The sequence below is a fragment of the Vulpes vulpes genome, chromosome 6 (genome assembly GCF_048418805.1).
Source record: "Vulpes vulpes isolate BD-2025 chromosome 6, VulVul3, whole genome shotgun sequence".
In the NCBI taxonomy this organism is placed as follows: domain Eukaryota; kingdom Metazoa; phylum Chordata; class Mammalia; order Carnivora; family Canidae; genus Vulpes; species Vulpes vulpes.
The window spans coordinates 51082805-51108830 of NC_132785.1; the positions used below are offsets into that span (position 1 = coordinate 51082805).

Genomic DNA, 26026 nt, shown 5'->3' on the forward strand with positions numbered 1-26026 from the left:
TCTTCATGAGTAAAACTGAGGAGACTTCACTGGTCTCAGGTCTCCTGTTCTGGTTACAACATTTTGAGGTGATTCATTTCATTTCAACTAACTAAGAGATATTGGTGGATGTTAAGTTTCTAAGGCCTGAGTGACTTCTGTCCTTTGGTATAATTGATACTAAGAGACGCTTCTGAATAGAATACCCCAACATAGGGCAAAATGCCAAGGCTGAAACTAAAGAAAGTTAGGCTTATTATTATTTATTTATTTATTTATTTATTTATTTATTTATTTATTTATTCCCCTTTTTTTTAATTGCAGAAGAAAGTGAAGAAATCTCTGTAAAGATCTCTGATGAATAGCATGTTAGGGGTGGAAACTGGAAGGAGGAAAAGAGAAGAGAAAACTCCCCTCATCTTGTCCAGAGGCCTTTTCCTTCTGTCCTTCCCTCTCTAGACACCTGAGAAATACAGCACAAGTTCTTACTGTCACGGAGTTACAGGTAGAGAAGAACACCAGCTTCCTGGGAAGTGTAGATGAAGCAGGGAGGGAAGACAGTTTCACTAGTGCCCCCTAAAGAGACATACCCTGCGTCCCTTGAGAAATACTGGGTTCACATAAATTCAACATACCAAACCAAAAACAGAGAACCAGGCCAGAAAAATTCAAAGACTAGTCTCCTGAAGGTCATAAGGCTAGAATCTATACTAACAGCTAGGATTCCTGAATCCCCAAAATTGTGTGTGTGTGTGTGTGTGTGTGTGTGTGTGATTTGAAATAACTTCTGTAACTATTTCTTTGAATTTATGAAATTGACGACCTAAGATCCAACCAAAATACTGTGTCTTGCTTTGCTATAATTTATATTTCATCCCTCAGTCTCAAGTTACCAGAATTCTCATTTTAAATCTCCTGATTTTATCAATATGTAACCCAAATTCACTTTAAAAATACACATATTAGTATAATCCATAGTATTTTAATGGATGCTCTGAATAACAAATAGAATTCTGTGTCGTAATTGTTTTCAGTAGCAAACAAGATTTGTTTTAATATGCTGAGTGCTCCATTTGAAGAAATTACTTTGCTTCATTATGAGAAAAAAAATAATTTAGGCTATAGTGTGGATTTTTTTCAGATGAAAGGAATGTAAGGATTATGTCATCCAATCTCTTAATTCTGCTGCTGAGAATGGAGGTCTAGAGAAATTAGGTGACTGAATGCCTGAATTATTTTTCTACCAACTTTAGCATTATGTAATTTTAAGTAGTAAAGTCTGATAATTTTACTGGTAGAGTTCTTTCACCAAGGGTTACCAATAATCCAATTTGGAGCATGTGAATTCCAAAAGGAAACAGCAAAAAAACAAAAACAAAAACAAAAAAAAACAAAACAAAAACAGTACTGTCAAGCCATCAATCCAAGGCTTTTACTGACACCACTTTTCCCAGAACAGAAAACGTCCTTTCAAGTCTTTTGCACTGCAACTACACAGACAATGTTGGCTGTAATGGAAAAAACACAGCTTTTCAGCTTATAAACTATGTGACCTTGAGCAAGCTAATTATACTTTAGTCCTCTTATTTGTAAAACTGGGGAACAAAAATCTATCTCACTGGCTCCTTCTAGAAATAAAGCAGACTAGCCTGTATAAAGTACTCATCATGGTACCTGGAAGACAATAATTACTGGTGTTCCTTTCTTCTCTTCTATTTCCCTGATCAAGGTCACATGGCTGATTAGTGGCTAGACTTTTTATTTTCTAGGGCAAAGCTTTCTTCTTCACAGGATTCTTCCATTGTTCACATCATAATGCTCTCAGGAATGGGAAGGAGAAATATCCAAGAAGCCATTTTTTGTTAGCCTGAGAATCAAGCCAGGGACTGGTGCCCTGTCTTGAAAGTGCCAAGTTTCTATTGCAAATTGTGACATAACTGTAATAGTAGATATAGGATCCTTTCACACTCTTCTTAGAATTCTAGATGTGGCATAGTTATTGTATTTCTTATACATGAGAAGGTGATGGAATTTATAGTGGCTCAGAAAGAAGAGGAGAAAACTTGAGTATGTCTCTTATTAAGTGAGCTCATTTGCGCTGGAAAATAGGACACAATGCAAGTTATGGGAATTTACATATTTGACCAAAGCAAATAGATTCATAGGGCCAATTGAGTGCTCAAATTAAAATATCTGTTTCAAGGTTACCATGAGGCTCGAGAATGCTTTGCCACTAGCTTATTTGGCCCCCAGAAAGAATCATTTTTTAATGTCTAGATGTTAAAAATAAATAAGATTCATGAAATAATAATTAATAATCAGGATTTTTTGTTTTGTTGTGATATAATTGACACACAGTACAGTGTAAGTTTGGTGCATGGTGTCTTGACTTACATCCATTGGGAGATGACGACCATCCATCATCTTACATAGGTACAAAAACAATGGTTTTTTTCCTCTTGTAATGAGAACTCTTAGGATTCATTCTCAACAATTTTCACATATACCATACAGCAGTACCAACTATAGTCCTCGTGTTGTACGTTATACACCAAGTACTTATTCTAACTGGAACTTTGTACCTATTGATGTCACCTTCCTCTGACTCCCTCCCTGAGCCCCCGCCTCTGGAAACCACAAACCAGGTCTCTTTTTTTTATGTGCTTGCGTTTTTTTGTTTAGTCGGGCTTTTTTTTTTTTTTTTTTTTAAAGATTCCTATATAGAAGTGAGATCATACAGTTTTTGTCTTTCTCTTTCTGCTTTAGCATAATGCCCTCAAGAGCCATCCTTGTTGTCCCAAACAGCAGGGTTTCCTTCTTTCTGGTGACTAACATTTCGTTGAATACATATACCACATCTTCTTTATTCATTCATCTTATACCTATTACCTACCTACTTATACATCTATTATCTAACTATTTTTTACGTTCTAAGACTTGAAACCAAAGATGTATAGCTAATCTGATGGGCATTTTCGTTTTGGGAGTTTGTTTTTATCCAAAGTATCCAAAGATATCCAAGGTATCCAAAGTATCTGTAGACTTGGAGGAGAGTTTGGTGCTGACCCCTTTGTTTTTATTAGTATTTTTCTTATTTGGAAAAGAAAAGTACAATTATTTTTCATTAGTATATACAAATGGTTAATTGACTTTTTAAAAAGTTCTTCAATATTGGTCAAGTATTTCCATTTGTTTACAGATTTATTTATTTATTCATTCATTCATTCATGAGACACACACAGAGAGAGAGAGAGAGAGAGAGAGAGGCAGAGACACAGGCAGAGGGAGAAGCAGGCTCCATGCAGGGAGCCCGACGTGGGACTTGATCCCGGGTCTCCAGGATCGCTCCCGGGGCTGAAGGCGGTGCTAAACCGCTGAGCCACCCTGGCTGCCCTACAGTTTGTTTTAATTTAAAAAAAATAAAATAAAATAAAAAATAAATAAAAATAAAAGCATCAACTTCTCCTTCGTGCACTAATTAATTCATCACCACTGCCTGTGGATAGGTTAGAGCTTTTGCATTTTTTTTCTTCTGGTTGCTTTATTTTTTTTTATTTTTTAATAATAAATTTATTTTTTATTGGTGTTCAATTTGCCAACATACAGAATAACACCCAGTGCTCATCCCGTCAAGTGCCCTCCTTGCATTCCTAAGGTAAAAGGGATCTGGAAGTAACGGTGGAGCTGGTGATGGGGTTAAAAAATCACAAAACCCAGTTTCATTCTGTCTTTGCTGGGATACCTCTCCTTTATTGGCGGAGATCAAGGCAAGGCTTTGCTCACCTCTGGGAAGGAGTGTGGAAAGCCGCCAGGCATCCATATGCTTCCCCTGAACTGGAGATCAACTAAATACTGGATTTTACTTTCCTCTATAGCCCGTCTTTCCTTTCTAGTGACTGGCTATACCAGTGACAATCCTGGAAGCAACAAGAATAGCCATTTACTTTTTCTTCCTTATTACTTTGGTAGGAATTGTTTTGGTATTTCTTTGACATACTTGTTTTAAGTGTGTGTTTTCTCCTGGTTCCTTGGGAACTTATTTGAAGGGCAATAGATTTATTGCCAGCATATTGTTCATTTTAAGGCCACATTTTGTAAGTGAGGAAATTGAGTTATCTTGAGAAGAAACAAATGGGCAGTTGAATGGTGACAGCTTGGAATGGTGAATGCTTTGCTGGGTAGAATTTCATGTAGCAGCAAAGACCATCCTTCGACCTTGGGCAATCAGAGCCTCTTATGGGCCTCATGATTCGGGAGTTTTGCTGTCATTCTCTTGGCCATCTATTCCCAACAGGTAAATTATTTTGACAAATGGAATGTTTTTTGAAGCCATATTTGTGACCATGAAGATGAACTATATGAGTACAATAATGTAGCAAATGAGCTCTACTCAAGAAATTACTAACTGTAGAGAAAGAGTAAGATAGTCTGAAAATTTTCTATCTTAAAAATAGTTATATATTTACCTCCAAATTAGGTTGGTTAGGGTATTACTTGATAATTCTTGACAGTAAAAAAATTGATTTCTATTAATTTTCCTAAATGGGCAAAAGTGAATCAAGGAGGCCTTTATTGGGTATAAAGTTTAGCAAGAATATAAAGGCAGATGACTCTGTCCTACACTAGCTGTCATCTTCACCTCTAACCAGATGCTAAATGAAAAGCTAAAAGCACATTGTCTAATACAGTGTTTGTCTAAGTGTGGTATAGGAAATCCATATAGGTTATAAGAAAAAGAGGCTTCCTAGTAAGAAATACTGTGTATTCTGAGTAAAACTTAAATAGCTTTTTCACAACAGGATATGAAGAAAATTCAGTGTGCTAGTTTATATTATGATCTATTAAAAGAAGAATATAGTGGTTCTCTTTCCCATGTTTATTTTACCTCAGAACCTTTTATGGAAGGAGTTTTTGATCCTGGACCTCCATGAGCTAACTTTGGGGTATGAGCACCTTAGAATATTACTTCTACTAATGCTTCATTGGGTCAGTCTGAGATAGAGGAGTCTCTCCCTTTCATCTGTACATTTCTTTATTTTCCCCTTATTTCTAAGATTTACCCCCTCCCATAAAAAATATGTAACCTTTGGCCTACACACCATTACCCATTATTTCTGTTATATATACCTTCAGCCAGGGTCTGAGATGTCCCATCCAATATAAAAGAAGTGTCAAGTATTCTTTTATTCTAGATTCAGCAAATAATTACTACTGCATTTCATTATCTTCTAAATTACTTTTATTTTCTTTTCAATAGGTATGAAGCCACATTTTATTGGGATGGACTGTAAGAAATAGCTGATATTAAACTAATAACAGTGGTGATCCATGTGGTTCAACCTAATACACTAATATTATTGAAGAGTAATTATAGTTACCAAGATACTTCTTTACAAAAAGAGACTTAGCTATTTCAAGAATTTTTGCTTAATACTTTTATAAATAGACTGGATGGTTGGCAGGAGAGATCACTTATGCTTGTAAATGATACCAAGTTGGCCGAGATTGACAGTATCAGGTAGGGCCAGACAAGAATGCAAAATGATACAATCGATTTGACAGTAATGTGCACTGGATAAGATGAATTACAATTAGGGTGCATGCAAGGTTTTGTTTGCAAAATAGAATAATTACTTTGAAAAATGCAACAGGAATAGAAATATTCTCATGGACTGGGCAATATTCAGAGGAGTTTAAAGTCACAACCAATCACAGAGTCAGGCTTTGCTGAACATGCCCAAATGGGACACCTCTGAGCCATTCATTCTAACCAACCATCTGGACTTCATCATGTAGATTTTGGCTGCCACACTGAATGACTATTGGCACTAAATCAGTGATTCCATTCCATTGTGGTCTGTGAACTTCAGGAATTGGGACATAGCATTATTATTTTGAGTAATACAAGAATACTCTCCTTGCAGCCCAAACTCTGCTCACCTTTCCAGACTCAGTTAAAGGTTAAGGAAGTTCATAGGGTCTCTCCCTTCTTATTTCTATAGGAGACATACTGCTCAACACAGGGTATAACAAACATTTCTGGCTGAAGGTAGCACCATCTTGTTTATATATTGACCTCAACTTTGAACTTTTTAAGTTACTTCAGGACAAGAGTCAAGTATTGTACATGTACTGCACTTTGCTAGGACTAGTGTGTAGTTAATAAGAACATTAGTAGGATTCATCAACTAAAACTTAATAAAGTTAATTGTCACAACAATAAAAATAGCACAGTGTTGATTTGAGAACATGAAAAATTGAGAAACTTCTGTGGATGTAGATGCCTATGGCCCTTATTGTTTTGATTCTTGAACCAACTTTTCTCATTAAGAGAGAAAATATGTATTTATTTTTTGTGTCAATCATATTCCAAGATGATATTTCATATATCCATTAAACTTTACTACATTCTAAATTCCAATAAATCTAAGCTAATGTTTGGTTTGGTGGAGTTTCATGTAAAATTTGTTATTCGGAGTTGATGGTTTTATGTGTTATAAAATATAGTTAAGTGGAAATAATTTTTATTGGGCTTTTGTATCTTAAATGTAGAGATGCTTAATAGATTTTTTTTAGTCTAAATTATCTGACCAAGTGTACAATTAAACTTCTGGTTTATTATTTATTTTTGTGTCTCTATAAATTAATTAATGGGTTTAGAATGATTTATCAACTTTGATTATTAAAATAAAATCCACATACTTCATTATACTGTCTACAGTAGCATTACCCTCAACCCCGTGTTTGAATTTATTATAGCTCAATCCTGAGCCAATGTCACTCTTAAGACTTTCAGTTACAATAATGGATTTCTCTGGAAAATAATTCGAGTCTAACTGGATGTTGTTAAATCCTCAGGCCATGGTAAGTGTGACTGTGGCAAGTGCAAATGTCAGGAAGGTTGGTTTGGGGATGCGTGCCAGTACCCAATTCACTGTGACCTGACAAAGAAGAAGAGTAACCAGATGTGCAAGAATTCTCAAGATGTCATCTGCTCTAATGCAGGTAAGAATTCTATTCTACGAAAATTCTTAAATAATCACATTTTGGTTTTTCATGGAAATAGGTAGGCGTTGAGAAATGCAGAACCTCTGAGAGAGACTGCTTTTGAGTATATTTTTCTGAAATGAAATGCAGATAAATCAATAGGGGAAAATGTCATCTTGCTGAGACTGGCAAGTTTGATGCTCTCCAGCTGTTCCAAATGCCTTCTTCAAGCAGGATATTCACGGGAAACAACACCCCGACAACATTTTATGTAAATTGTGAGCCATGATTTTGAATGCTGGATTAAATCTTTTAAACAGGATTTATATAAGCTGACTTAATTATTTTCTATTACAGATCAAGGGTGCTTTGGAATTTATACCTTAGCATCAAATAGAACCAAACCTTTTTAATTTGGTAGAAGCTTTAGATGCACTAGATATGAAACTCATGGGAAAATATAGTGACATCAAGATTTTATGTTTGGCCAAAATATTTTTACATCTTATAGAAGTTATTTAAAAATGTTTTTTTTTGGGTGGGGGGCAGCCCTGGTGGCTTAGCGGTTTAGTGCTGCCTTCAGCCTGGGGCGTGATCCTGGAGATCCGGGATCGAGTCCCATGTGAGGCTCCCTGCCTGGGGTCTGCTTCTCCCTCTGCCTGTGTCTCTGACTCTCTCTGTGTGTGTGTCTCTCATGAATAAATAAATCTCTTTAAAACATGTTTTTTAGAAATTTATCGTAAAACTGTTAAGATTAACTACCCAGTCCATATAAAACAAAGCAACTGGCTTTGTTTTCAATAATGCTTAGTTGGCGTTACTATATTTAAATACTCCTTTCATATTTGGGGACATGGAGCCTCAAGAGTCCACTTTTCTTAAGGCTGGTTGAACTTAAGATTGCTCCTGTCCCAAGGTAGAAGGTTTGATTGAGTTATTTTGGTGAGTGTGGTCTGGGCTGCAGTGGGTTTTTAAAGCTTTCCCAGAAATTCTTTTGGAGAGCCTTGTGTGGGAGCCATTGTTTTGCATGCTAAAAGCAAGTATTTGACTACAAGAGCGTCTTTCCTCTGGGAGCTCCCATTGTAGATAGAGTCCTTCCTTGTTCAGAGCTAGTATCTTTCCACAATCTTTGATCTTAGTGAATTGCTCTGTGAAGATTAAGTGTAGTAAGAGTGTTTTGCTAGTGGGAAGCAAGGCCATACTCAAAGCAAGATATGAGTGGATAGATTGGGAAGCATGACAAATTGGTCTTAATAGTTGGTTACTTTCTGTGTTCAATGATATTCTTGCTTCTTTCCAGCACCTTAGTCTTTTCTGACTGTAGGATTTTTCTGCCTTTGGTTCTTAACACCCACCTTTCCATGCACGCTTATACACACACACACACACACACACACATGCTTACCATATATAGCCTCATTCTTTTGAAAATGTCCAGTTTTCTAAATTTCTAAATGTTTTTTTTTAATTTTTATTTATTTATGATAGTCACACAGAGAGAGGGGCGGGGGAGGGCAGAGACACAGGCAGAGAGAGAGGCAGGCTCCATGCACCGGGAGCCCGACGTGGGATTCGATCCCGGGTCTCCAGGATCGAGCCCTAGGCCAAAGGCAGGCGCTAAACCGCTGCGCCACCCAGGGATCCCTAGGTTTTCTAAATTTCTATAAGTAATAAAGCTTGAATTCTGTTTTTTTTTTTGTTCTTTATTTTTGGCTTTATTTATTGTTTATTTTTCAAATCAAATCCAGAGGTGTTTTTTTTTCTTTTTAGTAATACATTATAACCAATAGGGGTTAATTTAGGAACACAAATGTTTGAACATTAAGTAAAAGAACATGGGATTTGCTGTAGTAAGGTACCTTAAAGGAAAAATTTACAGAATTATTTCAGGAGATGATGAAACATATTTGATAAAAATAAAGCACAATTTTAAGATATCTGAGCCTCTGCCTTCTTTTAAAGATTGGTATAATACTTTTATGTAATCTACCATCCATATTCCAGTTTCATTTATTGACCAAACAATGTCCTTTACATCATTCCCCCACCTCTGTAGGATCCAGTCTAGAGCAGAGTTATATTTAGCTGTTATCTCTGGTTAACCTCCTTTAATCTGGACTATTTCCACACTCTATGGTATTATAGCATAGCAAATTTTGAAGAAAACTGTCTCCAACCTTTCTTTTTTTTTTTTTTAAATAGAATATTACGCGTTTGGCTTTGTCCGATGTGTCCTCATGATTAGATTCATGTCATACATTCTTAGTTGAATTGCCAAATAGATGATTTTGTATACTCAGGATGTGTCATCTGGAAGTCCATGATATCCATCTGCTCTCACTGGTGAGGTTAATTTTGATCACATGGTCAAGGTGTTGTCTGTTGTCTCAGCTCTGTAATTACTGATTTTGCCCTTGTAACAAATGAGCAGTCTGTTGGGAAACTCTTAGAAATTATAAGACATTACATCCTCATCAAAATTACTCCTGATAGGGATGCCTGAGTGGCTCAGCGGTTTAGTGCCTGCCTTCGGCCCAGAGTATGATCCTGGAGTCCCAGGATTGAGTCCCACATTGGGCTCCCTGCATGGAGCCTGCTTCTCCCCCTGCCTGTGTCTCTGCCTCTCTCTCTGTGTGTGTGTGTGTGTGTGTGTGTGTGTGTGTCTCATGAATAAATAAATAAAATCTTTTAAAAAAATTAGTCCTGATTTACCATTCATTGATGATTTTCACCTGATCCATTGTTTATACTAGCGATGGAAAAATGATGATTTCTCAATTCCAACATTCTCTCCATATTTACTGGTTGGTACTCAACATTCTATTACAACAACAATTACTGGATATTTCATTTACTTAGTGATTTATTGTCCATTCAGAATCACAGTTCCTATTATTTCAATGGATTATTATTCATTACTACACTTATTTTGGTGCTCAGATAGTCCCAGATGAGGTTGTTGGAGCCCCTTCAAGCTAGCTTTTCAGTCCTTGTGACATGCCTCCATTGTTTTGTTTCGTTTTATTTCAGCAATCCTTTCTTTTCTGGCATAACAAAATATTCCAGAGTCATGTTGTACCTGATTTGCCACAGCTTTGGAATCAACCATTTCTCTAAAGAGCCTTGGTTCCTTTAGGTGAAGAATGGTATTAAAATAAAAATTGTGTCAGGTTTAATCCGGTCAGTAGTGAAGTGGAACAGAGAAGCCAGGCAAAAGTTGGTCGAAAGCAGCTTTTTTTTTTTTTAAAGATTTTATTTATTAGAGACACACAGAGAGAGAGAGAGAGAGAGAGAGAGAGGCAGAGACACAGGCAGAGGGAGAAGCAGGCTCCACACAGGGAGCCCGACGTGGGACTCGATCCTGGGTCTCCAGGATCAGGCCCTGGGCTGAAGGCGGCGCTGAACCGCTGAGCCACACAGGCTGCCCGAAACCGGCTTTTATTTTTTTAGTTTATTTTATTTTTAATAAACTTATTTTTTATTGGTGTTCAATTTGCCAACATACAGAATAATACCCAGTGTTCATCCCGTCAAGTGCCCCCTTCAGTGCCCATCACCTAGTCACCCCCACCCCCGCCCACCTCCCCCTCCACCACCCCTAGTTCGTTTCCCAGAGTTAGGAGTCTTTCATGTTCTGTCTCCCTTTCTGATATTCCCCACGTATTTTTTCTCCTTTCCCCTTTATTCCCTTTCACTATTTTTTATATTCCCCAAATGAATGAGACCATAGAATGTCCTTCTCCGAAGATGTGGTCTCTGTACACAATGGAATATCACTCAGCCATCAGAAGAGACAAATACCCCCCATTTGCTTCCACGTGGACAGAACTGGAGGGTGTTATGCTGAGTGAAGTAAGTCAATCCGAGGATGAAACCGGCTTTTAATGGGGCCCGCAGGGGAGGGAGAGAGCGAGGAAGTAGCGCGGGGAGGTCGCGCCCAGGCTAACCGCAGGGGGGTCTATAAAGAGTTTTCGGTGGGAAGATGGGTGCAGGGCGGCATTCCATTAGGGCAAGGGTTACAGGTCATTGTAAGCTAAGTTAGGGTAGGGCGGCAAGGCAGCGTTATTGGGAGGTTGCTGGCCTGGGTGGGCCCTTTTGAGGTTCCCAGTCTCGCCAGCCCAACAGTGAGCACTAGGGATGTTTATTTCTACTGGGATGAATTTGTTTCTTGACGCTTTCTGTAAATAGGCTAGTAAACATGCATGAACATATATATACATGTGCATGCACATAGATACAAAGACATATTTTAGAAATCAGGATTTCATGTCAGTATATCCAACTCCAGTCCACCCCCACAAGGTTATCTCCTACTTTTTCCCTTCCATATTTGCTTATTTTTCACAGTGAGAAATATGGCTCCCAACATCATGGATGTATTTACTCATTTGCTCAATCCTATATTACATACATCTAAAATCGATTTTAGAATTGTTTCATGCATACCACTATACAAAACAAGTCTACCAAAACATTTTGGGATTTGTTTGCAATTGACTCCCTCTCCTACTTCCATCCCACCCAAGCCATGCTCAAGATTGGGATACTTAGTTAATTGCTGTGCTTGTAAGTTCTTTGGATTTCTTTCTTTTTGTCTCCCCTTAGTGCAGTTATTGTACTCATTTGAAATACAATTCAGCTTATTTACTTCATATTGCTTTCAGTTTTAGGGATTTTTTTTCCTTCCTTTCCATCCTTATTGATTTTATTTTACTTTGCAATATGTAGAGCATGAAGAGGCCGCCAAAAGTCAAAACTATATAAAAAAGCATAGTGAATCATCATTCTCTTCCTAAACTTTCTCTCCTGAGGGGTAACCAACTTCATGGCTGCTTTATCTGTGTATGTGTTAATTTTTTGTAGAGAAAAATAGTTGTATGTGTTTTTTGGTTTTTGTTTTTGTTTTTGTTTTTTCATTTGTTCCCTACACAAAAGGTAACATGCTATATATGCTCTTTTTTTTTTTTTAAGATTTTTATTTATTTATGAGAGACACAGAGAGAGAGGCAGAGACACAGGCAGAGGCAGAAGCAGGCTCCATGCAGGGAGCCCGACATGGGACTCCATCCCGGGTCTTCAGGATCAGGCCCTGGGCTGAAGGTGGTGCTAAACCGTTGAGCCACCCAGGCTGTCCTGTATATGCTCTTTGTACTCTGCCTTTGCCACCTTAGCATCCCTTGGAATTCACTCCATATCAGTAGTACATAGAAATATTGCTCATTCTTTTTTCAGATGCATAGGACTCAGCTCTATACAGGTGACATAATTTATTCAGTCAGTCTCCTATGATTGGGCACTTAGGCACTTTCTAATATTTTGAAATTACAAATATTAATGCAGAAAATGAACTGGTGCATATGTATTTTCATATTTTTGGAGGTGTATCTTCAGGATAAATTACTATATGTGGGATTGGTGCACCAAAAGGTAAATTCATACTCAGTGTTACACTTAAACTTTTCACTCTTACTCTCTACTCAGTATGAAAGCCTTTCAAGTTGAATTTAGCAATCTCATTCTCACATGGCTTCTTTTAATGTCTATTTTTACTAGCCTATCTGGACTATTCCCCTGAAACTGCATTAGGCTCTGAGTTCTCTCTACTAATCCTTTCCCCTTTATATCATGATGTGGTTTTCTGGAAGCAGCTTGGGGCAGAAGGAGAGGAGGAGGGAATTGGACTGGGGCATTAAGACTGCAGGGTGGAATGAGATGGATCTGGGGACTGAAGGTGTTCCAGAAGCTGACTCTGTAGGGGTGCAGAAAGCAAGGCATAGCCTGCAGAGCAACGTGGGGCTCCACTGCCATTGCAAAAGAGTATGGGTGGTGTTCAAGACAAGGAAGACTTCCTAGAGAGAGATAGCTTTATTAGGATGAAAAGTCAGAGTAAAAATAATCTAGCATAAAGCAGAAGACCAGTCCTAAAGACTGAGCTCACTGGCAACTAAGAGAAGTAGTATGACATAACATGAGCACAGGAGTCTGTCACTTTTGCCTGGGCTTCCATCTGCCATATCTTGGAGCCTCAGTTGTGAATTCTACTTGGTGGATGAGACAGGAAGTCTCTAAGCTGTTGTAAACGTCCCACATTAGCCAGATATGGTTCAGATGTGTGGCTGGGAGTGAGTGAGCCTGTCTGTCACGGTGTCAGTGAGAAGTTGTAGAATTTAGAGGTAGAGTCTGTTCTTTTCCATCTTTCCTGAAAACAGCTCCTGCGTACTCTGCTCTGACGATGTTACACCTCGCTTCCAAACCATGACAGTCTCCTGGTATTCTAACAGATAAATTCTAGAGTCTTTAGCCAACATTCTTGATCCTCTACTCCCTGCCTTCAACTGATCCTTTTCTCCGAAATCAAGCTAAACTCTGTACTGTTCTTTAATTCCACATCCTTATCCCTTAGCTGAGGCTTCTTTCTCAACATTGAAAGCCTTTTCTCCATCTCCACCTGTTGAAATTCGTTCCATATATCAAGTGCCAACTCAAGAACTTGCTCCTTTATTGTGCCTTTTCTCCTTCACAGAGCCAGACTGAGGTTTATACTTTCTATACAGTATTTGTCACAGATCTATTGCAAATGACTTTACATCATCTGGTCTCATGTATGTGTAACAATTATTGATCATCTAAGCTTTTTATTCCTAGTCTGTGATTTACTTAGTTTTAAATTGTATTCATTTTATTATCTCCTATAGCACCTGGTACTTTGCCAACAATATAATAGGCAGCAAGAAAATTTAATGAATAGATGTTTGGATGGTTGTAAGACAGCATGAATAAAGGTGAAAATGAAAAAGAAGGGTGATAATTAGAGAAAAAAATGAGATGAGGCAGTACCATGAATTGTAGTTTTCAATTTGACATGAACTTTTATAAAATAAATATTTTCGGGAAAAAAACACACACACAAGAAAGGGAAAATTAATAAACATAAAATTCGTATGAGTATTCTCAAGGAAGAAAAAGAATTAGCTCAAATTCTGCAAAATCACCATTTCTATGTGACTGTGAGAAGAAAAACACAACTCTTTGAAGATAATAGCTAATTGTGAATGACCTGGCTAACAGAATCATGCAGAGGGCATGAAGATAGGATGTTGTGGGGTCAATATACAGAGAGTCTGGAGGAAATGTTTGGGAACATGACTACTATGCTTAGTATCTTCATGGGAGGAGATGAAGAACCCAAAGGTTTCTGAAAGCCTATGATGTAACTGCACAGTGTTTTCAGAAAGATGGCTGGGTGATCTGTTTACCATTGGGCTCTTGTAGCAGCTCAGTGGGGTTGATATTATTTGTAGAGCAGCAACTTGAGAGTTAAAGATGGACATAATGACCTAAAAAATGTATAGCTACTGGCTATACATGGTATAATACTAGCTACTAAAACCTGGATTTGGCTACAAATCCACCTTCGTCTAAAATCCATACCCTTTCTGGGCCATCACATACAAAATTGCCAGTATCCAGGAGCTCAATTCAAACATCAGTATCATCTTTGGATCTTCCCAATCCTTCACCACACTTAGGCAGTCCCTGAGTTATCTGTTCTTTTTCCTGAAAATACCCCTGACAGTCTCTGCTTCTTTCTAACTCACTGCCATCACCCTGGTCAGCCTCTATCTTCTTTCCTGCAGACAAATGTAATAACCTGTCCTCATATCCACTGCCCTTCATTTCACTTCATCATGCATATGACAACTAGTGTAATCTGGTAAAATGCGTATCTGATCATCTGACTCACTGGCTGAAAGTATTTCTATGACTTCTCGTTATTCTTGTATTAAAGTTGGAAATCTTTACGTGACCTGTAAGACTTCTGGAAACCGCACCTCTAGGTGTCTTATTAATTTCATACCACTTTCCACATCATTTTCTATGTTTCAGCTGTCTTTGACTTTTTCTTCTTACTTCCTTTTTTTTTTTTTTTTTTTAACCACAGAGCCTTTGCTGGTGTCTCTTGCAGGAAGTGGGCCTCCCCAACATCTCACTTCTCTTGCCTATTATTTTTACTTTGCTCTCAGTATGTCATTTTGGAGCTACTTCCCCAGGGAAGCTCTGTGCCTGACCACCAGGTTTCAGTTAAATCCCCTGCTAAGCTCTTCTGCAACACTTTGCACTTCTCCATTTATTTTATTACATTGGTTTACTCGTATAAAACTCTGAGAGGAGGATTATGGCTGACTTGATCTCCCGTTGTGTTTCCAAAGTCTAGGATGGTATCTGGTGAGTGGTAAAGTTTCAGTTTATATCTGCTGGCTTCTATGATGATCAATTAAAAATGGAAAAATGAGTATTCAAAAGGAAGTTCCTTAAATGGATGCTCTGCCTCTCATGATCATTTGAATGCTGTTTTCCTCTCAGTGAAATCCCTCTCAGCGGTTGCAGTCAAATCCTCAACCTTGGCAGAATCTATGGTGTGTGGTCGACCAGGTGACTCCAGTGCCTCTGTGTCACTCTGAGCCACCCTGTAGTTTGGGCGAGGCCCCAGGCTCTATACCTAAGAAAACTTGCTCTGGTCCCACTGTCATAAGAATGTGTGGATTAGTTTAACACCGTGGAGGTGACATTATTAGGAGATTCTAGGTTTTTCATTTATGCATTTGATGAATTCCACAAATATTTATTATATGAATAGTATGCTCAAATATTGTGCAAAGCATTGAATAAATACTGGCAAGGAAGATAAGCAAGGCTACTTCCCTCACAAAGCTTAGAATTTTCTGCTTTAGTTCACTTCAGACCCAGGTGTAATCACAAGATAGTCACTCATCCATTGATCACATAGCCATGTATAAAGTAGCTCTGTACTTAGGGAGGTCAAATTTACATTCATGAAACTATTAGAAGTCAATCATAATAGCTCTGTGCCATAAAATATGATTGCTGTACTATAATCATCAAGAAAGAATGTTGTTATCTATCTCATCCTACCCACAGAATTACAAAATTGGAATAATAAATTGACTTGAATTGTCTCTGGCTCTGAAAGAAATAGATTAAAAATTATCAGTGATCATTTATATGCATTTAACAAATACTTTTTGCTTTGTTTTCATGGTTTAGGTACATGCCACTGTGGCAGGTGTAAGTGTGATAATCCAGATGGAAATGGACTCGTTTATGGTAAATTTTGTGAGTGTGACGATAGAGAATGCATAGATGATGAAACAGAAGAAATATGTGGAGGTAGGTACACTAACTGCACAGAAATTAGTAAATAACTTGATTTTCACCTGTTTTATTGTACTTTTGTCTCTGTATACATTTCTACACTAAGTTTACTCATTTAATCTGAATTTATGCTTATTCAGAAAACCCCTTATATAAGACATTTAGGATAGACTAGTACTTTTTAAATGCAAAATCGGACTCTTCCCAGAGAGGAGCCAGGTCATTATGGCAACAGACCAGCTGTGTGATTCCACAGTGATCCTACCAGTACTTCAACTTCCCTGCTCACCACGGCCACTTTGATTTTGTCACTTTTCTCCTGATCTCTCAATTGCATGTGTTAACTTCATTATATTTCCCTTTCTAAATCATAAGCCTTTAAATTGTTTCATGTCCTATTGGAGACTTTGAGGCCAAAAAGATTACTAGCCTACAATCTATCCCTCCCCTTCACATACTTAGATAACATTTTTCATGATCTTTTCTATATTTCTAGGGTATTCCTAACACCATTGCTCAATCCATTTTTCTGTTGAACTAGTTATTGCATGTGCCACACTTCCTGGTGCCAAGCATTGCAATAAGTTCTTCACAAACATTGGGTAATGTACCCAGGGTCATTCCGGCAATTGTGGAATTTAGACTCTTGTCTGTCTGAAACCAAAGACTGTGCTGTTGACACCCGCTACCGCCCCCACCCCTTGGAGAATTGTTATTAGTGCCTGAAATTTGGAGCTTCATGAGAAGAACCCCTCCTCATCACCCAGAGTGTCCTTCTCTTCGGCTTACCTATCTGGAGGCCTGTTCCCAGAGTTTAGATTTGCAGCCATGGCTAGCACAGGTTAGTAGGAAAGTAGACAGCAGTGAGAACCCCTCCAGTTTAAATAAATGTAAACTTTTCAGCCTGGTTACCTCTGGCTTCATCTCTCCATTAATAAATAATTGTTTATTTCATTTATCTTTGACAGGACTCCAATGCATGGACTCCTATTCTGCATGCAGGGTGGGTGATTTCAGAAGAGTATTTTTCCCTGGCAGGATAAGGGGCAAATGGGACAGGAGAAATCAGAGAGCCATAAAGTCTCACTAACTTAGGACAAGCTGTCCCTCTGTCTACAAAAACAAATTGCAGCTTCAATTCTTGTGGTCATCCAGACCCTTGTATTTTAGGTCTGCTTCATTACCTCTGGTTTCCTTGTGCAATCCACCAAGATAAAAGAGAAAACACAAACATTTACGTTTTTCAAAGCAATGACCTAAGCTAGAGGCTACTCAGACAATTCCGTTAATGGGCTTAATGCAGAATAATCAGAACAATTAGATAAATCCACCCACAAATACTATGTTTCCTCCTGATATTTATCCTCCTGATGTTTCATTTCTAGTAATTATGGATCAAAAAAGAATCAGGAACATGCTTGGGGCTAGTGTGTTCCGATGCATACCACCAAAGCAAAGTCTATTTGCGTGTGTAAATATAACCATTTAACTCAAAGCAATACAACAGGAAATGTTTGACTCCCAACCTTGTCACTAGTACCATTTGCATTTGTTTGAGGCTTAAGCAATTTCATGGTGCAAAGGCTCTGAACCACAGACACCAGCAGTCCAGTAAATATCCTCTGGGGGTGACTTTGACTGGGATTGTCACTCTTTCTACATGTCATTCGCGTGAAACCAGTCTGTTGAGAGGTGATTCTGCAGCCCATCAGTGAAACTATTTATTTATTTATTTTTAAAGATTTTATTATTTATTCATGAGACACACACACACACACACACAAACACACACAGAGAGAGAGAGAGAGAGAGAGGCAGAGACATAGGCAAAGAGAGAAGCAGGCTCCATGCAGGGTGCCCGATGTGGGACTTGATCCTGGGTCTCCAGGATCACGCCTTGAGCTGAAGGCAGACCCTCAACTAAAAGGAGATTTTCTTTCTCCATCAGTTTACACAAAGCAAAGAATTATATTTATTGTCTGGAATGTATATTTTATCTCAATTATCCAGATGTGGCTTATTAACATTATTTTCATTTGGGTTGTGAGGATATCTGCTTAATTTTTCATACCTACAAACAAATGTTTTTTTACATGATTTTTCTTTCCTTTTTTTTTTAAAAAAAAGATTTTATTTATTTATTCATCAGAGAGAGAGAGAGAGAGAGAGAGAGAGACAGGCAGAGGGAGAAGCAGGCTCCATGCAGGGATCCCGGGTCCCCAGGATCATGCCCTGGGCTGGAGGTGGCTCTAAACCACTGAGCCACCAGGGCTGCCCCGATTCTTCTTTCCTTATTTGCCTGTATCTCAATGATTTTTTAGTAAAACCCTATTTCAATTCTGAATTTTATAAATGTACAAGGAAATTGGGTGCGAAGAATGTAGATTTGGGATTATTTAATGTTGTGGTAATCCTTATGTATGTAGCACCTTACATAAATTTCCTAAAATTACAGGGAAATAAATTCTAGTTTAAGAAGTTAATCAAATCTTTTAAAAAACCAGACTTCTAGAAAAGCTTTTAGTACGCAGTTGTCTTACTGTTTTCCAGTGTAAGTTCCTGAGGAGACAGCACTGGGATGTGATATTTTGTGTGGGTACATGAGAGATATTTTTTAGTTCATAAATAACATGTATAGCTTTCATATTTTATCACTGGTGAAATCATTGATGGTCCTTACATTTGCCTAAGTGAACGAATTAAAATGAAAATTTGTTGTATAGATGATCATTGACTTTTAGGTTAATAGGAAGTTTTCCATGGAAATTCAAATTACAGTTCATTTAGATAGAGAACTTGGCATCCTGTGTTTAGGTCCCTGCCTCTTCTTATATTGCATTCTAGCTCTCTCTCTCTCTCTCTCTCTCTCTCTCATTCTCTCCCTTTATCTCTCTGATGTATGTTTGCATTTCCTAATCTCATGGACGAGACTAGCAAAAGAGACCAGAATCTTCTATCTTATTTCTCCCTTCTTGTGTGATTCCACAGGCCCTACTGATACTCCTGCAATGAGCCAGAAATGCCTTAATGTTTAGAAAGAAAGATGGCCTGATGATCAGTTTCCCATGGGCCCTCTGCAATTATGGCTGCAGGAGAAGAGAGAGGGAAGAACAAAGACTTTAGCTGTAGACTCTGATAAAACATACATTTCTATGACACAAAAAGAATAGACTCAGCAAAATTCAGCATGAACCTCTTCTTTACAAGAACAAACACACGTTCATGGATGGGTGGCATAACTACAGAAAGGGAGGACCTAAGAAGTGACTTGAGGTTAATAGAATTGCACTTTCTGGGAACTTGTAGGATTGCTAGGTATGGATGTAGTAAGTGAGGAAATGACAGTTCATTAGGGGTTGCTTGGAAGTAGGTACAAATGAACAGGGTAAATTTTAATAGGAGGCAGGAGCCAAAGAGAGTGTGGTGACATCAGAACACAAAATGATGGGACGTCCTTACCTATCATTTCTGTCCCATTGACAAATAGGAGAGGAATTTAATTGTGAGGTCAAGGGTCCATGGTATTTTATTGGCTTAAAGGAGTAGTAAACACTGATTTAGCCGAAAAACTCTTTTCCACGTGGTGGAACACAACAGCATGTGGGAAACAGTTGAATGGAAAGATGAAATATTTCCTCCAGTTTAAGAAATGGTTCAGTCATTAATAATGTGCATCCAAGTAAATGTGTATCACTGGTTTTTCAGTGGTTGATTTCAAATGGAATACTTGGATGACCAGTTCCAGAAATGCCCTTAGAATGAATGTTTACATACGTTTGACTTTGATGCGTACTTTTGAGATCAGAAGGTAATAGACAAGCTTTCACAGTCTTTCATGTCCTTTCTTGAAATTTCTTTCATTTTAATGAGTTATTTGGTGAGGACAAGTTAGAGGACACTTTGGCTTGCTATGTGTGTGTAATTATGTAGGTCTATGTGCAAATATGATATTTTAGGGGCAAATATGTAACTTCATTATTTTAAGCAAACACCATAGAGCAGGTATATTGTATTTCAAAAGGCAAAAATGATCACCAAGAGGTAGAAAGTTAATTTTGCTTTTAAAAGTTGCATTTTTTTCCTCACTCTATAAAATTCATTTTGGGTAAAGGCCATGGAAAGTGTTACTGTGGAAACTGTTACTGCGGGTCTGGTTGGCATGGAGATAAATGTGAATTCCAGTGTGATATCACCCCCTGGGAGAGCAAGCGAAGATGCACGTCTCCAGATGGCAAAATCTGCAGTAATAGAGGTGTGTCATTCAATCACATTACTACGGATTGGGGGAGGGAACAAAGCTCTTTTTTTTTTTTTTTTAAATTAATTTTTATTGGTGTTCAATTTACCAACATACAGAAAAACACCCAGTGCTCATCCCGTCAAGTGTCCACCTCAGTGCCCGTCACCCATTCCCCTCCAACACCCGCCCTCCTCCCCCTCCACCACCCCTAGTTCGTTTCCCCGAGTTAGGAGTCTTTATGTTCTGTCTCCCTTCCTGATATTTCCACACCTCTTTTCTTTGGATTTCCTTTGGGGTGGGAGGAAATTATCTTTCATGGTGTTTGACTTTGATGTGAGTCCCCATTTGCCACACCAATAATCTTCTTTTTAAAAATTTTTTCTTGAGTAACAAAGCAGAAGTATAAAAAAGTTACTGTATAGTTCTTTAAGCTTCACTGACCAAATAGTTAATGTAGGGACTGTAATTTCTTTGGCGGCCATCCAGAAATAGCATGGGACAGCTAAAAGGCGATTCTTGTAGATACTTTTTTTAAACATCTCTTGACTAACAGAACCATTTCCAGCATGAGCATCTAATTATCTAGAGAGTATTCAAGAAACTCTCTTATCTTAATTATGAGTAAATTGAAGTCTTGGTTGTTATTCAGAATTGATCTGGAGTTGCTTAACTTTTATCTACAATAATAAAAATGATATTGAACAGATACAGAAACCACATGTCAGGTAGCCATCGAAAATTTAGGCTGACCTCTGACATGAATTTTAAGAATATATTAGTATTACCAAAATGTAATGTAAAGTGAGTTAATTGTTCATATCAAATCAAATCAGTTTTAAACACTTTTTAAAAAGTCCTTGAAAATACTTATCTTTTTTCCCCTTATTAGCTGTTCTGGTAGATAAAAGAGGGCTGTGTGAGACTGTTCCTAGCCAACCTGATGACATAAATGAGTGACCATTTTTCCTTCTATAAAATTATAAAATTCTAGGAAGTTGGAAAACTACATATTTTTTTCATTTCTGTAAATGAATGGTGCTTTTTAATAGGTAACACCTACATGGAGAACCTTAACACATAACCAATTTTATCTTTAAAAAAAAAAGATGTTATTTATTTATTCATGAGAGGCAGAGAGAGAGAGAGAGAGAGAGAGAGGCAGAGACACAGGCAGAGGGAGAAGCAGGCTCCATGCAGGGATCCTGATGTGGGACTCGATCCAGGGTCTCCAGGATCAGGCCCTGGGCTGAAGGCAGCACTAAATCGCTGGGCCACCAGGTCTTCCCAGATTTTATATTTTTACAAATTGGCATTAAAATATTGACACAGAAGAGTAAAATGGGTCATATTTCCGCTCATAGGGAAAGGAAAGCAAAAGGCCTGACCTTGGAGCAAAAATCATAAAGAGAAAAAAATCATAAAGAAAAGTCTTTTTAATGTATGCAGAATTGGTCTGACTATACATCATACCAATTCGTGTTATGTTTTCTTTTACTATATAAGGATTTATTGTGCCTGGGCCTTTTTCTTAATATAATAGGGTCAGTAGTCACCATCAGGATGTCAGCGCCTGCAGCTTGTGCTGTGTTCCCATGGGGAGTAACCATCTAGGTGTTGCAAAAGAGAGAGGAGAAAAGTGGAAATGGTTGGACCGTGGCATAGGCAGGGCCGTGGTGCAGGGCCAGGTTCTGCAGCAGGTGGGCTCTGAGACTGGTGTCCTTCAGAAACACACACTACGTGCCCCCTCTCTGCAGTTTTGCCTCCTACCTCCTCTTTCCCATGAACTGTCCAATGTGGAGATCTGCCAACAGCCAAACAAGAAGCAGCCTGCCCAAATAAGGCTGGGTAGTAGTGAGACTCAGGGGTTCTTGGAGATGAGCTGGGGGTAGTACTGCCAGGAGTCCTTTTTTCTCAAAAGGTACTGGCCATGTCTCCCCTAATACTCTTCCCCATCATTGCTTCCTGGGCAATGGAATCCAATCCCTGCACAAACCTACCTCATCTTTGTTAGCATATCTCCAAGGCCAAAACACCTGTTATAGACACAGCTAATCAAGGGTGGGATATATGTCTTGCAGTGCCATGGTTTTATGCTGGACTCACTTTAGCATATACCCATCCTCATCCCTGCTCCTGCATCGGTTATTCTATATGAGAGCCACATGTATTCAATGTTTAAAATACAGATATGGGTGTTTTAAAATACATTTTAAACATCCAGGTATAACAACACTTTACATTTTTGTACATGACCCTACAGCCTTTCATTGCTTTCTTTTTGTTGAATAGATAGCAAGTTTCTTGAGGGCAAGGATTCTAACTCATGTTCATTGTTTTGATATTATTTTATTTTTTATTTTATTTTTTATTTATTTTATTTAATTTTATTTTTTAATAATAAATTTATTTTTTATTGGTGTTCAATTTGCCAACATACAGAATAACACCCCGTGCTCATCCCATCAAGTGCCCCCCTCAGTGCCCGTCACCATTCACCCCCACCCCCCGCCCTCCTCCCCTTCCACCACCCCTAGTTTGTTTCCCAGAGTTAGGAGTCTTTATGTTCTGTCTCCCTTTCTGATATTTCCTACCCATTTCTTCTCCCTTCCCTTCTATTCCCTTTCACTATTATTTATATTCCCCAAATGAATGAGACCATATAATGTTTGTCCTTCTCCAATTGACTTATTTCACTCAGCATAATACCCTCCAGTTCCATACACGTTGAAGCAAATGGTGGGTATTTGTCGTTTCTAATGGCTGAGTAATATTCCATTGTATACATAAACCACATCTTCTTTATCCATTCTGTTTTGATATTATTTTAGAGAGAAATCAGTACTGTGCTAATGACACATCCCACACAATTATAGACAGAGATACAGACTTTTGTTTATTAAAAAATCTCTACTGTCCACTTTAGATGGTATTTTTCCTTGATAGAATTTTTTCTCTAATATATGTATTTTCTAAATATACAGTAAACAAAGATTTTAAAAAGCAATATGTCAGATGCTTTCTTCCATGATTTTTCTTCACTAAAACTATATACAATTTTTTTTCCCATCCAGGGACTTGTGTGTGTGGTGAGTGTTCTTGCCACGATGTTGACCCAACTGGAGACTGGGGAGATATTCACGGGGACACCTGTGAATGTGATGAGAGGGACTGTAGGGCTGTCTATGACAGATACTCCGATGACTTCTGTTCAGGTACGTTATTCTCCTCATTCCTGTTTTTAAGTAAAAAGGAAAAAATTTGTTTCCCTATTTTCAAGCTTCATTCTGTTTCTCACAGAAACTGTAAGAGAACTGAATCTGTGGAGTGGCCTGGGTGACTCAGTCTGTTAAGCGTATGATTCTTGACTCAGGTTGTGATCTCGGGGTAGTGAGATCAAGTCCAGTGTCAGGCTCTGTGCTGGGCGTGGACCTTGCTTGGGATTCTGTTTCTCTCTCTCTCTGCCCCTAATCCCCTGCTCATGTTCTCTCTCTCTCTCTCTCGCAAAACAAAACAAAACAAAAACAAAACATGAACAGATGAATGAATGAACTGAATATGTGCATTGGAAAGCATTTGATTGTCACAGAGCTCCTGTGAGTACCTTGGAAAACTTTCAGAGAAGTTACACATTGGGTGAAGATGAGAGATGAAAGGACTTTCTTAAAACTAGTCTAACTCCTCACCAAAGAGAACCACCTCCTCCAGGTATCTGTTGCTCATCTCTGAACATACAAACCCAGCAGACTGAATGACAGTGTCCATGATGGGGACCATCAGAACAGCTGTGCTCATATATTACAGAACTTCATATAATACAGTTCTTGTGGATATTTTCATGCATGAATTCCTTGACATAATTTATATACTCAAGTTATTCTGCAGATTAGTGTAGGATTAAATACCAATAAGTAGGGATGCCTGGGTGGCTCAGTAGTTGAGCACTTGCCTTTGGCTCAGGGTGTGATCCCAGGACCCTGGGATCAAGTCTCACACTGGGATCCACATAGGGAGCCTGCTTCTCCCTCTGCCTGTGTCTCTCTGCCTCTCTCTCTCTCTCTCTCTCTCTCTCTCTCTCTGTATCTCTCATGAATAAAGAAATAAAATTTTGAAAAAAAAATACCAATAAGTGGATTCAAAAATTTTATCTCATAAACATTTATAGAGCAGATACCAGGGTACCCTGTTTGCCAGAGTCTGGTAAGTGTCTGGGCTACTGGTTCCACCAGTGCAGGAGGGAAACATGATCTTTGACTTTAGGGAGCTTGCAATTTTAAGAGCAAAGGAAAAGCACACCTTGCCAGAAATTCTCAAGGCACAAAGAGAAAAAGAAGATAGTCAAATTGACCTAAAAAAGTGTCAGTGAGCAAAAAATGGAGTTACAGATTTTCAGTACGGTTATATTTGACAATCCAGGAATTAGAAACATATACATATACATCTTTTTTTTTTTTTAGAAACATATACATATACATCTTTTTGAACTTGAGTGCTTAATTGGCGTGAAAGTAGATAGGAAACTCCACTGTCTCCTGAAGGTTTGCCGACAAAGGGAGATGAAAGAGCTGCCCTATTTAATCATGATTATGCAGCTGCAGAAGCTTCTCTGGCCCTGCTGAGGAGAGCCTGCTGCTAGAACTTCCCACAGCAGAAGGGCTTCCCTCTTCTGATTATCCCTCATACTCAGGAGAATTTCCTAAATGTTTTGTAAACACCATTCTCTTGAGGGAAGGCCCTCTTCACATTTTTCTGTTATTCATTATATATGAGCGTTCTTTATTAACACCATTATCTACCCAGTGGAAATGTGACAGCCAGCAAATCTTGAGTAGCTCTCTATGCCAGACGCTGTGATAAGCACTTTCCAGATTGTGGCATTTACTTTTTGTAGAAGTCTATGAGGTAGGGAATATATTCCTGCTTGTTTTACAAACAGGGGTACTGAGGCTCAGGAAAGCTCCATAACCTGCTGAAGGTCTCACAGCTAAGAGACAGAATGAAAATGTTAACAAGGTCTATGAATCTCAAGAAATGTAAAGGTTCTTTCTTTACTGAAAAAAATGTTTGTTTAAACTTCAATTTAATATGACAAATATTTATCAAGAGCTAACTGTGCTAGAGGCACCCTAAGATATTAGGGTATAAAGATACAAAAATTCATAGAGATGCCCAGGTTGCTTAGTGGTTGAGCGTCTGTCTTTGGCTCAGGGTGTGATTCTGGGGTCCTGGAATTGAGTCCCACATCAGGCTCCCTGCGAAGAGCCTGCCTCTTCCTCTGCCTATGTCTCTGCGCCTCTTTCTCTGTCATGAATAAATAAAATCTTAAAAAAAAAAAAAAAAACAAAAACCACGAGATACAGAAACTTGCAGGTTCTACCCTCAGAAAATTCAGTTTAGTGGGCAGCCCAGGTGGCTCAGTGGTTTAGCGCTGCCTTCAGCCCAGGGCCTGATCCTGGAGGCCCGGGATCGAGTCCCACGTCGGGCTCCCTGCATGGAACCTGCTTCTCCCTCTGCCTGTGTCTCTGCCTCTCTCTCTCTCTCTGTGTACTATCATAAATAAATAAATAATTTTTTAAAAATTTAAAAAAAAGAAAGTTCAGCTTAAAAAAAAAAAGTTCAGTTTAGCAAAACAAAACACAAAAAACAAAC

General features: G+C 38.4%; 1 protein-coding gene across 2 annotated transcripts in view; it reads left to right on the top strand.

Annotated features, from left to right (window-relative positions):
• The window catches only part of ITGBL1 (integrin subunit beta like 1), a 215913-nt gene that overhangs the window by 80232 nt on the left and 109655 nt on the right, over nucleotides 1–26026 (top strand). For both annotated transcript variants that reach the window (XM_072760972.1, XM_072760973.1), the window contains exons 3-6: nucleotides 6838–6984; nucleotides 16033–16155; nucleotides 20252–20392; nucleotides 23452–23592. In XM_072760972.1, coding sequence (XP_072617073.1) covers nucleotides 6838–6984; nucleotides 16033–16155; nucleotides 20252–20392; nucleotides 23452–23592 — 552 coding nt within the window. The remainder of the gene's footprint in view (nucleotides 1–6837; nucleotides 6985–16032; nucleotides 16156–20251; nucleotides 20393–23451; nucleotides 23593–26026) is intronic.